This window comes from Athene cunicularia, assembly GCF_003259725.1.
Source record: "Athene cunicularia isolate RWA chromosome 27 unlocalized genomic scaffold, athCun1 chr27_part1, whole genome shotgun sequence".
In the NCBI taxonomy this organism is placed as follows: Eukaryota; Metazoa; Chordata; class Aves; order Strigiformes; family Strigidae; genus Athene; species Athene cunicularia.
Genome location: NW_020799138.1, coordinates 4,583,491 through 4,599,685, shown reverse-complemented (window position 1 = coordinate 4,599,685; position 16,195 = coordinate 4,583,491). Strand labels below are relative to the sequence as shown.

At 48.9% G+C, this 16,195-nt stretch overlaps 1 protein-coding gene across 1 annotated transcript in view; it reads left to right on the top strand.

The window, feature by feature from the left end:
- Window positions 1-16,195, top strand: part of MYO1D (myosin ID) — a 160,929-nt gene extending 144,734 nt beyond the window's left edge. Inside the window, exon 22 of the mRNA XM_026864801.1 lies at window positions 15,060-16,195. Coding sequence (XP_026720602.1) covers window positions 15,060-15,216 — 157 coding nt within the window. The 3' untranslated portion in view covers window positions 15,217-16,195. The remainder of the gene's footprint in view (window positions 1-15,059) is intronic.

Sequence of the window (16,195 nt, the reverse complement as noted above, 5' to 3'; positions counted from 1 at the left end):
AAATAAAAATCTTTTTGTTTATGCACCTGTTTTTCATGCTGGCTTTGCCACAAGGAAGAGAATTTTTCACATGATCCAACATAGTTATTTCAGCTATTTCTGCAAATCCAAACTTCTTCTTGAACAAGTTAGGCAAAGGAAAAGCAGAAATAGGTCAGGTATTTAAATAAGACATAGTTGTCTCTCTTCACAGCAAGTTGCCTTTTTTCCTGCCTATGTGAATTGCACTAATGTATCAGTGAATAAAGATGAGAGAACAAAGGGAAGCAGAAATGCCAGCATTTTTATTCTGGGATTGCAGCTTCAGAGCTCTTTACTTTGCAGAAGTGATACTGAGACCACTCTGGAACATCTCAACAAATGTTCCTGAAATAACAAAAGCCAAATTGGCTGCCCAACCTCTCTGAATACACAGGATCCACTTATAATCCTGCCTGTCATTTTGCTATCACATAAAAAATTGATTTCCCAGTATAGCCTAAGTCCTGGTTCTAAGAAGTGTCCTTGATGACTTGCAAGGCATCATATTAAGGAAACACAGTGAAAGTTCGGTGCTTTTAGGAATCATCTGGTTTGCAACGTAGAGGAATAGGCTGCCTTTAATCATTAGTCATAGGGTGATATTTTTCAGCTCAGTTCTTTGTTCCAGGGAGTGCCTGTGGCTGATACCAAGCTCCTGGCAGGTCGGCTGTCACATTGTTTTAGGCTAATCTGACTGCTCTTGGTCCTTGGAGAGGACATTAGGAGTCCAGAATGAAATTCTTCTTTTTAAATACCTGTGTGGTGCTGTGCGCTACTGGAAGGACTTGGTTTCATGACTTAAGTGTTGTAATGGAAGGAAATCTTTCTTACAGAATCTGCCTCATCATTTGTTCTCCCCAGGCTTCATTGTCTTCAAACCTGATTCACTCCAGTGCTTTCAACCGGAGCAGTAATGACTTTCATCATGCCTAAAATCTGATTAGACCCAAAATGTTTCACTGGGATGCTGTAATGCTGATACAGAGGTGATGTCAGTACTGGTTTTAGCTGGGCTTTCCCACATGGACAATTTTATGCAATGGAGTTTTTGAGACAGTAGAAGCAACTTTCCCCTACCTTGTAGGAATGAGGTAGCTCACCACCCTGCACAGTCCAGCCGTCTTCCTTCTTTCTTCCTGACATTTCTGAAATTCCTTACTTCCCCCTTAATTTGTCCACATCATGATTGCCTGCTGCAGTTATTGCTTTTGTTTTCTGTTTTCTGTAATCTAAATTAACCTTAATGACCAACCATCCTCATCTTTTGGCCATCCTGTGGCCTGAGACACAGAGGCCAGATTTTCTCAAGACACTAAAAATAAATAGCATTGCTGGGGAAGTTTGGTGTGGACGACATGTGTCAGCCTCTGACATCCTGAGAACGGTTGTAAACCTGTTCAAACAGCATCCCTAAAATACCTTCTGCCTCTGGGACTCCACTAATAGCCCATGGGGATGTTGGCAGCCAAAAAGAGAAATGCACAGAGTCACTCTGTGATCTGGGTTCTTGTTCCTGAGACCCCAGCCTCTTCTCTGATTTTTTCAGTAGCACCAACCTTGGTATGATCAGCTCCTAAGCTTCCCTCTGACCTTCTGAGCATCCCTCATATTTAAAATCCTTTTTTGAGCTGTGCATACTTTATCTCTTCAGGCTCCTGCAAAAGGGCCTGTGTGTGCTCTTGCCCTAGGAAATAAGAGGGAAGTAGCAGTTGGTTAAAATACTAAAACCTGAATGTGATGGAGCAATCGAGGTCTGTGCCCTGAGTCACTCTGACTAGTTGTTTACCCTTCCCCTTCCTGTCCATCACTTGCTGCCTAATCATTCTTCCCTGCCTTGTTCTGCAGGGTCTGGTACATGTTTTAAACTGCCTTTGGTTTGGGAGGCACCTGGCAGGGCGATGCTGCCCACAATGTCCCTGCCGCCACGTCCTTCCCTATCACATGGCTCCCGGCGGGGGACAGTGTAAACCCAAGGGGTGGAAAAATCACTACGTTCGAGTGATTCTTCTTTTGGCCATAGAGAGGAGCTTTTTTAACAGGAGGGAGACCTCAGTGAGACTCCTCAACATCAGGTTAAAAGCCTGTCATTAATTGAAGGATGATTCAGCTTCCTCAGCTGAAATGTCACAGTGTGGATGCTGGGAGGGGAGGAGCCGTCTTCCTCGCTGGCATAACGCCGTGATAACCTGAGCACACCCCACCTCTCTGCGCCTGCCTTTGCTAAAAAGTCATGGTTTAGCTTTCAGGAATGAGCTGGTGCTTGTGGACTGGATAACCCTGATGCTGCCTGCCTAAATCAATGGGGAAAATGCTTGTGTGTGTTGCTGGTTGCCCGTGAAAGTGTGACCTTTTATCAGGCATTATGTGATAAAAATCTTGCTTCACACTGAGAGGGTGAACAGGAACATTGCTTCTCTCTGGGAGAAAATCTGCAGGATAATACAGCACAATAACACCTCTTTTTTATGGCATTTTTCTATCCCCTGAAGTCTCTTTTCTATTAGAAAAGGAGAAAAATCTAGGTTTTCAGATCAGATCTGGAAATAGAGAGGCAGGATTAAGCACAGCTGTTCCAGGTCAGAGGAGCCAAGGAGGGGAGATGTCTCTGGTGCTGACAGAGCAAGGTTATACCGACAGCCAGAGGGGACGCGCCTCCTTGTCGGAAATCTGCCTTCGGGGTCAGATTAATTCAGCATTGCTGTGGGACAGACTGGTCCGGAGGACTGGGAAGCCACTGGAAATTTAACATGATGTCACCTTGTCCTGCACTAAGTAGGTCATGGTGACATCCTGCCCGAGAGTCCTCTGCGCCAGTGCTTCTGCCGTCACAGCGGTGGTGAGCAGGACCATCCTCGGTAAACTTTAATAAAACCCTCAAAAAGGGGAATTTGTGTAGAATCAGCTTATAGAGGGGTTATCCGGGGTGCGCCGAGCAGCAATCATAGGAGGCAATGACTGAATCCATCTCTCATTGCTCGGCATCAGCCCCTGGTTGGCTGGCAGAAATGAAGCATCAGATGGGATGATGAATATCCAGGTTGCTATAGTGACTGCGAGCCGTAGTGCTAAAAGCAGTCGTTCCCCATCACCCCCCCTGCACGCACACCCGAGCTGTCACACGCCGTTCAAAGGCAGCCGGGTGAATTATGCCCGCGCTGGAGCTGCGCGGCGGTGCCGAGCGAGTGCACCTGGCAGTGGATGTTTCCCGGGATGTCAGAGCCCTCCCATTAAATTCCCGGCTCTGCCTTTAATGAGCTCCGCGGCGATGTGCGTGGAATAGAACGGAGCTGAGCTCTCTGCCTGCGCAGCAGCTTCTCGGCCTTTCAACGGGCTGCGGGGCGGGAGCGCAGCCGGGGCGGCTGGGGACAGTGACGGCGCGGTTCCCGGGCGCGGAGGCGTTACAGAGCCGAGGCCTTTGGAGCCGTGGGTGGGATGTGAGGACGTGACCCTGCTCCCCGGCCCCTCCGCCTGGGGAGAGCCCTCATGCCGTCAGCCTCGGGGCCAGGGCCGGCAGAAGCCACCAGGCTTGTGGCTTCACCATAGCAAATCGCCCTCCCGCTTATCTGAGCTGCCGTCCTGGCAGTTTCACTCATTCCATCCCAAAGCATAATAAGAAAAAAAAACAAAAGGGAGGAGAGACCTTCAAAAGTGTGCACACTTTTTGATTTTTTTATAATAATTTTGGGGTAGCTCTATGAAGCTCAGTGGCAGCTTCCCCCTTTTGTGACTTTGGACCTCTGCCAGACTCTAAAAATATCTATTTAATTCATATCCCTTCATGTACCAGTGGGAAAAGCAGAGTTGCTCATCCATCAGGATGACTGTATGTTATGTCTGGATCAAAGGGAAGTGATAGGGTGACAGCAGCACTTCACTGTGGCATCACTTTCCAAGGTAATTCACCCATCAGCTGTTTTGACCACTATCTGATACTAGAAAATTGTTACCCCTTTGTAAATTTGAGGGGTAAACAGTTGAGTAATCCCATGCTTATTGTCCTCACCATCAGCTCCCTATACCTCACTTTCTTGCAGGAGTTAAATAAATACATCCCAGATGACTGAAAGGTACCAGATTCCCTTTGAAGTATTTTTTTTTTTTCAGAATTTCTTCCTTCCTTAAACTGCAAAAATTCACCCAGCAGAATTTTATCCGCATCTGCTAAGCAGGCCAAGAGCATCCTTTCAGGAGGGACACTGCAAATGTGGGCTGCGTACGCTCCAGCAAATGTGGGGTGGTGAATTCAGCCCTCTGGCTGGGTGATGGTGAAGACCAGCACCAAAAACAAAATGCAAGGAAAGACTTTTGCTGCTTCTCAGCCTGCCCAGGAATTGAGGACTGTGATGTCCTAAATGGGAGGCAAGTCTTGCTCATCTTCCTAAGTGGTCTTATTTTATTTATTTGCTGGTGCATTTATAATGCAGGATTCTTGGCATAACCCCGTGAATGAGCTGATGTTCTGCTTTTACTCTGTCTCCAGCCAAGGACTTTGAATCATATTTTTGGCATAGTGGTTTTTATAAAATATGTAACACTCCAGCGTCTTGTGGCCACGTTTGCTCCTACTAAAGCAGAAAGCCGGATGAGAGCTGACTCTCAAAAGCTTTGCCAGGACTCAGAATAGCTGAGAAAATATGACTAATTGGAGACTTCAGAAGAAGCTGTAGTTTATATATTGGTGCTGCACCCTGGGAAACCTGCTGCTGTTGAGAACTCGGGCGGTTTGAGTAGATGAAGGCAGGTGGCAAATGTTGCCGGACAATAACGCGTGTAACCATCGTCCTCAGAAAGTGAATTCCTCTCTTCATCGAAAAATAAGTAGGAGAAAACTGAGCCACAAAACACACAGGAACCATGCGTGTGGGCAGGGCAGACCATCACGGTGAGGATGTTATGTAGCTGTAGAAGTTGTTTCTTACCTAATGAGACCATTCATTTCATAATTCTCACCAGAACTGGTTTCCACTCCTTGCAGAGGCAGGCGCTGCTGGGGTAGTCCCAGATGACGCATTTCTTGTCGTGTTATTACTGAAACCTCACGGGTGTTTGAGAGGATGGAAACAACCGGCGCATCTTCCCTCCTGCCACCGTGCTCCCACGTCAGCGGGTACCACAAACCCCTCCACGTGTCTCACGCCCTGCTCTCTCCCCATCCTTTTACTTTCCTCCACAACACAGTTTCATACCGCCAGACTGTACCTCTTCAGCATGCTTCATGCAAAACTTACAATTTCAGCTGTAGGGAGAGTGCAAAATACACGGAATTCTGGAGTGAATTTAGTTCCTGTGGTATCAAACTGCACGTGGCGTGCAGGGGAGGCAAAAGGGGCAGTATGTGGATTTTAGGGTAGGCAGTCCCAAGCACTCGAGCTGGGCACGTGGCACGTTGGGGTGCCTCCTCTTAGGGTGTCGGGTCAATAACCCGTCTGTTTAGGCACAGCCCTGGTTAGGTGGGTGCTGTCGTGGCACTCCCATGGTGGCTGGGAGCTGCCTTCCCCACTCAATGGTTTGGAAATTTTTCATTTTGCCTGCTGGAGAAAATAAAATATTTAACGCACTGTGTGTGCTTTTTTTTTTAAAAAAAAAAAGTTGCTTTGCTGATGAGATTTCCTGGGAAATACCCTATTTAAGTGAACGCGTGTTTTTCATCTGGAAAACCATTGACCAGCTTTAGCGAGTGCTTCGTAAGGGATAAATTACGTCAGGCATTGAATGCTGATCACACGAGGAGAGAAAAAAAGACTGAGACTTCTCCGTTTGAAGTGCGTAGATGTATTTTCAGCTTTGATAGGAGCAGAACTCAGGGAGCATCAGCAGTGACTGGAGGAGCCCGATGCCTCCTGCCTGCTGCGGGCCGGGGGTCGGTGCTGCCCAGGCCTTGCTGTTGGCAGCCAGCGTGCCTGTGCTGGGGTGGGCAGGGAGGGGACTAATGAACAGCCCAAGTGTGGTAACGAGATTGGGCTACAGTTTATCGCTGAGTTTAGGTGCCTAAAGTGCATCTCTCCCACCCCAAAGTCTTCAGCGTGGAGATGGTGGTCGTATTAGGGCTGGGGTTTGGGAGTCGAGCGGGCGAGTGTTTGCCCCGGTTCAGCTGGAGGGTGAAGCTCCGGCTGGTTTTTGATCCCCTTCTTGAATTTCATGTGATACGAAATAATTAGGTTCACTTTTTATTTCAATCCAGTTTCCCAGGGATGGAGGAAAGGGGTTGTTAGGGTACACCACACAGTGCACTACCAAAGTGATGTCTCAAAATCACTTTTTGGGACTTTCACCCCATAAAATAAGAGCTTTGGGGTGCGGTTCCCGTGGGTAGTGGTGCTGTTTGACTGTGACCTGACCTCTATTAACCTGCTTTTTAGCTGCTTAGTTCTTTCTTTGAAACCTGGCCATTAGAAGCAGATGAAGCTCTGGAGAGGGGGAGAGCAGCCCCTGCCCCATCACCCTGGGGATCCTCCTTTGCCCAGAAGCACGTGGACCAAACAGTTTTGCTGGAAGAGACAGAAATATTTTACAGCTCACTGACTTTCTGGAAAGCACTCTCTGGCTAGCGAGGATGGATGCACAAATGCCCCACTTACTAAATAAATGAAGAACAAGCCCCAGCTCACCGGTGCCACTCAGGGACTGTCTGACCTTGGGTTCAAGTAGGAATAAATGAATTTTAAGAATGAGAGCACCGAACATTTAACGGACTAGGTTTACACCTCAGCTAGAGGGGAAGGAATATACCTAGACCTACCGCAGACACATCATGAAAAAAGCACATCACTGTTGTGGCAGCTGCTGTCTTCTTAGGAAAGTGGCTTTTATGGTTCAGACATGAGTAAAAGGAACCGTCTCGGTGCACCAGCCAGTCGCCAGCAGACCAGAGTATTAATAGCTTTTGCCTTGCTATGTGCCATTGGACATATGCAGCACTTTTCACAGGGAATATACAGTTATTAACAAATCTTGTTTCTCATTAAAAGGGCAAAAATAGAGTTGCTGACGCCACTTGCTAGTGTGATGTTGTAATATGTGGTGCTGTACGGTTCCCAAAACTGAAGGCGAGTGGCTCTGTGGTTTGCACTGGTAAATAGAAGTCAGTGTGAACTGCAGAGAAAAATGACACATGGGCAAGTCTGAGCCAGAAAAGAGTGAAAACCACTTTTTAAGTGGAGTGGCTGATATTTCAGTGGAACGATGTGGGATTGCACTTTGTGGCCTGATCCTTCTCTTGCAGATTAAATAATTGTTTTTGAAAAGCCACTTCTTCCAGCTTCTGAGGTGACTTGCCTGAACACAGACCACAGGGTACAAAACTGTCTTAGAAATAAACCGTAAACATTTGCTGGTTTTGAAGGCTAAAAAAAAATTTCATGGTATCAAGTGTCACTTGACTGAAGATATTTTTGAGAAATACAGTGAGAAAGGACCTGCCAGAGCCACGTCTAGCTCAGCTGACCTTTCTTGGCATTAAAATGCCTGGAGAATTTGTTCTGACTTTCAACTATGGAAATTTGCCTTTTGATCCTGACTTGAGATCTCCTTTATTCATGTATGACTTCTTTGTAGTCTTTCTTTTCCATAGCTTTGATCCATCCTAATGTCTAATGTCCACCAAGACCACCTGATACAGAGGAGCAAACAACCCTACGTCTCTAAAAAGCAAGTAACAGTTTGAGAAAACATCCTGTTTGTCTCATGCTTTCGTTGTGTGAGACCTCAGAGAGGGTTTCGCAAGGCAGATTTTGAGAACCCACTGTGGTTTAGGATGTTGTGTCCTTTCGGTGCACGTGTGAGTAACGCAGCACCTGCTGGAGGAGCAGCACGCTACCTACCACGCGTGTTCAAACCCTGCTGATCCAGCTGCTCTTGAGTTATGAGCAGAGAGGAATGATCTGCACCCAAAAATGGGTCCCAGTTAATCTCCTCACCCTGGTGATGGTAACCAAACCCATGGGATGAAGAGTGCTGTCAGCTGCAGCTTCAGGCCTGCACTAAAAAGGAACTGCTGGTTGGAGGGGGATTTCCTTTGACAGTGCCACAGCCAGTGCGAGGAGGCAAAGAAGACATTAAATTATTTTCTCGGGTGCACAGGATAGTAAATCCTTGCTTTTAACCTCCTGTAGCTATGTGAACTGGGGTGTTTTAATAAGAGCTGGATGAGAAAAGGTGTTTTCTCCCTCTGAAGCAGAGCAGAGGATGAAGCATGCCAAGGAGTCACAGGGGTGATGCTGTCAAAATCATCTGAGTCTTAGGGAAATTTATGCTCCAAGTGTGTAAATCTCTCCTGGAAGTGGGACCTGGTGCTCTGAAGCTGCACACACTTCAAATGTTACTGCCCCCCCGAGAGGCAGCAGGAGAGTGGAGAGGATGAAGCGTGCTGGAGTGCCAGCAGCCCGCGGGCTCTCCATACTTGCAGCAGGACATCTCCCTCCCTGGAATGCAATGAAATATTCACCCAGGACTGTTTGCCTGCGATGCCCTTCGTGCCATGGCTCCCTGGGTCGGGGCTCGCCCCAGCTCCCCAAGGCCAGGGACGTTTCTGTGCGGCGGCCGTGCCCGTCCTGCCGCGGGGCAGCCCTCCCCACGCGGGGCTCTGGACTCGGGCAGAGCTGAGAGGTTACAGCCAGGCTGCTACAAAACACACATGAGGATTCAGCGTGTGTCTTGTGCTTGTAACACATTAAGAAACTAGGTATTCCTGTTTTGTCTCTGTTTAAGCTATTGCGGGGTTAATTTTCACTATAGCTTTTCCTTTGAGCCCAACTATCCCCAGTATCATTGTCCTGCATGTCGCAGAACACCAGGCATGGTCAGAGGAGATAGATCTCCCCCATCCCTCCCCTTGCCAAACACACCGCCTGCACAGCCCCTGCGCTTTAAACCCTCATGCAAAAGTCACTTATCTTTTCCAGAAATGACACCTGTTGTAACTCAGATATGTAAATGTTTATTACCTATGTTATAGCCAATGTCACTTCAGACCCTGCTCGTTTTTTCTCACCTCTGTGCCACCCAGTAGCAGGGAGCGCCACAGCCTGGAGTGAGCCACAGCAGCGAGATTACACATTGCCTGGAAAACTATTTTAACCCACCTTGAAATTCTCAGTATCACTGTTTGTCTCTTTGGCTGTTGTTAGGAAGAGCCTCGAAAGCTGCCTTTTTTTAGCCCTCTCTAGTTTCTCTCTCTGCTTCTTACGTATTTTCTTCATGCAGAATATAGCTGCTGCTTTTTCAGTTTCTTTTTTATAGCCTCCCTTCATCTGTGAGCCTTTTTATTTTATTTCCATGGCTGAACCCCCTCAAAGGCTGCAGCCGGTATCCAGATGAGACTGCAGCACTGACTTACATAAGGTGTTACAATTGTTCAGTATTCTCCATCCTGCTCCTAAAGCTTCCTAACATCTTGTTTGCAGCTGCACGCTCTCTTGAAGCCTTAACCAAGTAGTCCACAGTGATGCCTGCCTTTCCAGAAAGAGACCTTGATCTAAACTCTAGAGAGATTTGATCGTTTTTAAAAATCCTCTCTGGACTCCATCCCATTCAGTTTATTACTGCTGAGCCCTCGTTTCACACTGCATTGCATGCTTAGCCTCATTTAAATCCCTCTGGTTTGTTGTCATGAAAATCAGGCACTTCCTGTCCTCAGCTTCGCCATCTTCTACCAAAATTTTGCTTCCTAAAAAGAGCTTATTTCCTGCTTCATGACTGTGTTAGCTGTGTCTGTAGGCAGGCAGCACCTCATTTAAAGACCTGGAAAACGGGCATAAAATCCTGTTCCTTCCCAGCCCCGTGAGTGATGGGGCTGCCCCTCCGCCCGCGGGGGGGTACGGCGTGTCCCCACTGCCTGCAGCCTGCTCTGCTTCCCGAGGTGAGGAGCATCCCTGCTCACCTTCACCGAGGCTGGGGAAGGGCCTGGAGAACAAATCCTGTGAGGAGCCGTTGAAGGAGCTGGGAGTGTTCAGTGTGAGGAGGAGGAGGCTGAGGGGAGCCCTCATCACTCCACAGCTCCTGACAGGACATTGCAGAGAGGCTGGGGCTGGGCTCTGCTCCCAGGGGATCAGGGACAGGACAAGAGGGAACGGCTGAAAACTGCAACAGGGGAGGGTCAGGCTGGGCAGGAGGAGAAAATGTTTCCTAGAAAGAGTGGTCAGAGTGGAACAGGCTGCCCAGGGAGGGGGGAGTCCCCAGGATGCGTTTAAGGACCGTTTGGATGAGCTGTGGGGGATGTGGGGTAGGGGAGAACTTTGTAGAGTCGGGCTGAGGGTTGGACTCGATGATACCGAGGGGCTTTTCCAACCTGAGTGATTCTGTGATCCCATTGACGAGTGCTTTGCTGCGTTTTCATGCCCGTTACAGCTCCTTGCAAGGCATTCCAGGTCACCTGTATTTGCTCTTAAGCATCTTGTATGTTTAACATTTAGTTAACAATACATTTATTTAACTTTCTAGCCCTACACCGCTGTCTTCGCAGAAACTCCCTCTAATCTTCCTCCACTCCTTCCCTTCACTGTTTTGCTTCCCACCACTTATTGGTGACATAGAGCTTTTGTGTTATCAACAGCGCTGACAGATGTCTGTGGCCATTTATGCGCCACTTGGCTTGTGTTTTCCCTGAGGTCCTAGATTAAATGCTCAGTCAAAACTCTTAATATCTCATGGGCCAGTAGTCTACTTCCACTTGGAGTCATCTCTTCTCCGCTGGTTTCCCTTTTGCCAGCATTTACCCGGGTGTCTGATCAGCTCGTGCTTCCTTTCTAACGATGCTCTGGCTCCGGGACGTGGTTCTCCCGCACACGCAGACGCCGTTCAGGCAATGTTGGCGGAGCTCCGCACGCACGCTCACACCCAGCACAGCCCCTCCACTATTTGCCATTAACTCCTCTAATGGGCACCAGTCAGTAGATGAGCACAGTGAGCTGGTAGAGGCAGTGTGCGTGCTGTGATGGTTTGGAGCAGATGAAGGAAGAGAAGTCACCCAGTCCTGCGGGGTTCACTGAGCTGTGAAATCCAAAGAGCAAAGAGAAGCCCCAGCCCACACAGCCAGCGGAGAGCAGTGGCCATGGCTTGTGCCACCAGGATGTCGAGAGAGGCTGTTCCCACCCAGAAACATTGTTTGCAGATATATAAACCCCCTGTGCTTTAAGAAAACACTAACACCTTAGTGTTTATTTTATACAGCAATGATCATGTGGCTTATTATATACAGCAATGATCACGTGGTTCCCTGGCAGGCCTGAGCAGCACGGGAGTTAGTCCTGGTTTTCCCAGGACAGCTCTTTTTTGCCCTTTACGTTTCACAGGCTGTTTCACGCCTGGATGCTGGGGACTGGCATTTCTTCCCTGGCGGAGTCTCAGCCAGCACTTTCATCTCGCTGTCTCTTCTAATGGAATCGTTGTTAAAAATAAGTAATTTTATTTCCCAGAAGACGCTTGGCAGGAGCATCCATCATTTTGTCCTAATTGACTTGACTTCCATCGGTGTGCAGGTTACGTCGGGGCTTGGTGCAGAGCCAGAGCTGCCGTCAGACGGGGCTGGTCTCCAGCAGAGCTCTGCTTGGCTGCCTGAGCTCTGATGTCTTGTAGATGGTCTCTTAAACGTGTGTCTGTACAAGAGGGACAACAGAAGTGTCTCAGAAGCCTGTTAAGGACTTACTAAAATAGAGGCTGATGTCTGGAACAAATTCTCCTGCGCAGCCTTTAGTAAGGGCCAGTCTAGTGACAGCTCCGGAGGCTCCCACGGTCGGATGGCAGGGGAGGGCTCTCCCGCCATGGGGTGGGGGGTGCAGTAAGGACGAGGGGAGTGAAAGCAAAAGGTCTAAGGCAGGGGTCTTCTCCGGGCAGCGAAAGCTTTCCAACTGTCTTTTGAGGACATAATGTGAAGGTAGTCGTTGCCTGTTGATCAGAGGGATGAGCGTGGACACTGCCCTTTATAAGTACCCGGGTCTGAACCAACACAGGATCCTTGAATCAAGTAGATGTACAGGATGAAGGATGAGACTGGCATTTGCACTGCCATGGCGGGCTGCTCATCTGCGATCAAAAGATCTTGAAAGTTAGAGAATCTGGCTTTTAATTCTGATGCTGCTTTCTTGTGACCTTGGGCATGTCACTTAGCTCTCTGTACTGTGACTGTGTCTTCAGCCGCAGAACAGCCGTAACAACATTCTGTTCTGCACTTAAGTCTACATTACAAGCTCTTCCAGCTCTAATATGAAAACCAGTTGGTCTTTTAAAATAGTCAGAAGGCCAGAAGATTATTCGTAAGTAATTAGTAAATGTTCCTTAAACAGCTAAAACCCACTGAAATGCTTAAGGAATTAAAGCATGGATAGTGAATAGATGTGTGTTTCCAAGCTTGAAATTTAATAGTGCAAACTTTCTTCCATCTTAATTTCACCTTAATGACCTGACTGAATCGTCTTACTGAGATGGAGAGGTGGAAGAGCAAAGTACCATGGTGGGACAGGATTATGCAGTGAAAATTCAGAGTTTAGCCCAAGTTTAAGTGCAAGTGGGACTTGGCTCTGCCTTTGCTGCCAACGGTGTCTGACTTGGGGTCTTGCAGATCGCCAGTGATCCCCAAAGGGTGTTTTCACTGTGTGTTGCCCTTGTCTTGGGGAAGCGTCTCCCCAGCTGTGCTACTTGGTAAAATCTCATTGTAGCAGTGAGATTTGGAAGGTCTTTGAGTCTGGTTTATTGGCTGATGCAGGCAGCTGTTTTCTGCCTTTCAGTCAATAAATAAACCTTCTTACTCCAGGGCAGCCAGCAGCTGTCATCTCCCCTTTTGGCTGCTGCACCAACAAGTGTGATGCTGATGTGACTGATGAACTGGAAACCAAAGTGACGTTTCCTCCAACCTCTTCCTCGCTGGCCGTTGACCAAGCAGAGGAACAGCATCCAAGAGGCACATCAAGCTGCTTGTGGAGCTGGTGGCAGGGTTCAGCATCGAGTTGCCTAGTGGGGAAAACCAAGGATGGGGTTTGTTATCCCTGGGTGGATTTGCAAATCCCTCTGTGGATTGCTCTTTGGATACCATTCAGGAGCTGTCCTGCACCCCCCGAAAAGGGTTTTAAAGCTGAAACCTCTTGTCATATGAAGAAAAGGCACACAAGATCAGGAGTTAGCTTCACGTAGACGTGTGCTTAGTTGATTCTCCTCATTCCAGCAGGAGCTGGGACCTAGAGAGATTCCACTTCTTGCTGAAGGTCCCACAGCCACAGGACTCAAAATACATCACGGACCTTCTGATTTCCAGGTCTGACTCCTGCTTGTGGTCAAGATTCAGGTTAATAACATTCTTCTCCCCTGGTTTGGGCTACTTATTGCTGTGCAAAAGGGTCAACAGAGTTTGACTATTAACAGTGACAGACCCTCTATCTTCTTATCTATAATTTGATGGGGGCTGTGGGAGAGAAGGAACGTCATTAGCCCTTATCCTTGCTGCAGACACTTGATGCTAAACCTGCTCTCCAAACACATGATGGCAGGAATCTCCAAGAGGCTCCTCTGCGTATGCAGCTTGTTCTGCTCAGTCACAGGAAAAATAGCAAACTAAGCAGGGATTTTAGCCTCAACTCACTCAGGCAAGAATAAATAAGTATTAAATACCTTGGACAACGTGAGGGCTTTGTGTGCTGCTGCCATGCTGGTACCTCTCCAACCAGTCAGTCATTCATTCTTATGGAACCAGTGAACATCTTAATTATTTGGAAGCTGCATAAAAATGTGGCTTGTGGGATGTGACTTGTCTGAACAGTCTGTGTTAATGAAGTAAAAACTAAACCTGTGCTGCATGAAGGACTTACACTGTGTCAATGAAAATACTGTAACGGTTCAAGCAAGGCAAGACCTCGGGTCTGGAAGCTGAGTCAGGAGAAGAGAAACCCAGCACATCCTCCTCGGTGTATTTAGAGCATCGAGAGAGGAGGTGGGGTTGATGCCACTGAGTCTTTAAACCACTCAATATTATACTAAGAAATGCTGGAAATTCAGGAATTTGAAGTGCGGGTGAGGTCACGGGACTGATTTTCCAAAGGCCAAGTCCGGGGAGATGTCTTCCTGCCTCCCCAGGCTGCGGGGTGGATCTGCTGGAGGCATTTCTCCGGCTCATTCACTCTCCTGCCTCACGAACCTGGTCCACGGGGCTCACGGCTGGAGCTCGTGTGTCACCTTGGCTGCACCTCGTCTCCATCCCCAGCCCCAGGGAGCAGCCGAGCATTTCTCTGCTTACAGTACAAGGGGAAGTTATTTGTGATATTAAATAGTGACCTTTATGGCTTTAGCAAAGGGGAACATCCTTGCTGGCCATCCCTGACCCTGTCTGGGCCGGCGCAGAGATGAACATGGCCTTGCTGTCCTGATGTCCCCCACTGGCACGGACCCAAACAGCTGAGGAAAAACTGACTTGGGTGGCAGAAACTCCTGATTTCACTTGAGAGTCATTTTTAACACCAAAGCTAAAGGGTTAAAAAGCTGGGGAACGATTTGCAGTGGCAGAGTTTTGTCCCAGTGCCTGTACCCCCGCTCAGGGCACTGCCTGGTGGGTCGATCTGTCTGTCTGCCTGGAGAGGGCATTTAAGAAAACAACACCCGGGCTGGGGTTCTTTTTGCTATTTCACGCTGTGCTTTTAATCTCTGAGCTCAGAACGGGGGATGTCATCATCACTAGTTACAGCAATAGGAATGATGGCTCACCAGGGCGTTTGGCGAGCGGGTGGCCGAGCTGGCTGCAGACCCCCCCTGGGCCTTTTGCAACGTGGCCTTTGCTTTGCCCGTGAAGCGACACCCCCCGTTGGCACCGAGCCCAACGCCCAAGCCCCTGGGTGCACCGCCTGCCTGCGTGGGAGCCTCTCACGGGCAGAGCAGGGCTCAGCCGAGCCCGAAAGCTGAGCTTAAGAGCCGAGGTTTGGCCTAACGTGGTGTGCTCGCCTTGGCGCAGGATCCTGACCCAAAACCACCCCCCCAGCCTCGTGCCGAGCTCTGAGCCACGGTGGCCACTTCCCACTCCTCCCTCCTGACGACTCTTTTCTTTTTCCCTTTTGCCTTGGCAGTGAGAAACGGGCTCTGCAAGTCAGCGTCACCAACCCGGTCCAGTGCAGCCTGCACGGGCGGAAATGCACCGTCTCCGTGGAAACCAAGATTAACCAATCCCAACCGGATTTCACCAAGCATCGTTCCGGTTTCATCCTCTGCGTGCCGGGGAATTAGCATCCCCCCCTCCCCTGCTCGGCACAGCGAGCCCGGAGAGAGCGAGTGAAGGAAAGAGGGGCTGGGGCTTTGATCCCCCTCCCCACACCTTGGACTTTCCAAGGGGATTAATTTAGAGATGCTCAGCTGTGACTTGGTCATGCGCCTAAAAAGACCTCTAAAGCTAGAGGTTTACCAAACCCAAATTCAGGAGAGGGTTTTACTACCACATGCAATAGAGGCTTAAAATAGCCTGTGACCTGTATCCATCTTACAAAACAGGCCAGAATATCAGGAAAGTGCTTCCGAATTAATCCAAACAAAAAGCATCTATAGGTACTTACACCCTTTCCTACATTTGATTTCTTAAACCCTCTCCACTATTCCCTTCTGTGTTTCTTTTTTATGTCATTTTTTTGCAATATTATGCAGCCTCCACCGGAGGAACCAAAGATACCCGGCTCAGGGAGTCTGGTTCTGTAAGACCAAATCCCGATGGAACTGGAGCCAGGTTTGGGGAGGAGGGCTGCCTTCCCATGCCGGGGAGACGCTGCTGGGATGGTACCTGGACACACACCTCTAGACTTGCTACTTTCCTGCCTGGAATTCATTAACCCAGCAAGGCACCTGCCTGGAAACAGCTCCACCAGCAGAAAGGGGAGTGGGATTCACAGTGCAGAGGTTTTATTTTTTTTAATCCTGCATTGCTTTTGCCTTAATTACCCTCTCCAGTGACCTAAAATCCAGTGGCCTTGCTGAATTTTTAAATGATCCACGTGGCTTCGTGTCAGTGCCAGCGCCGAGGGTCAGGGGGTGACGAGGACCCGCTGCCCGTGGCGGCCACACAAGGAGCCGGGGGGGCCGAGGCCACGGCTCCCTCGCTTTGCACTATTCAACCTTCGCTCCGGGCACGTCCGTCTGCGCCAGGCGAGGGGCAGCAGCACAAACCCCCCCCACGCACATCCAGGCCCTTCCCTTTGGAGGGTTGCCCCGGGTGTTG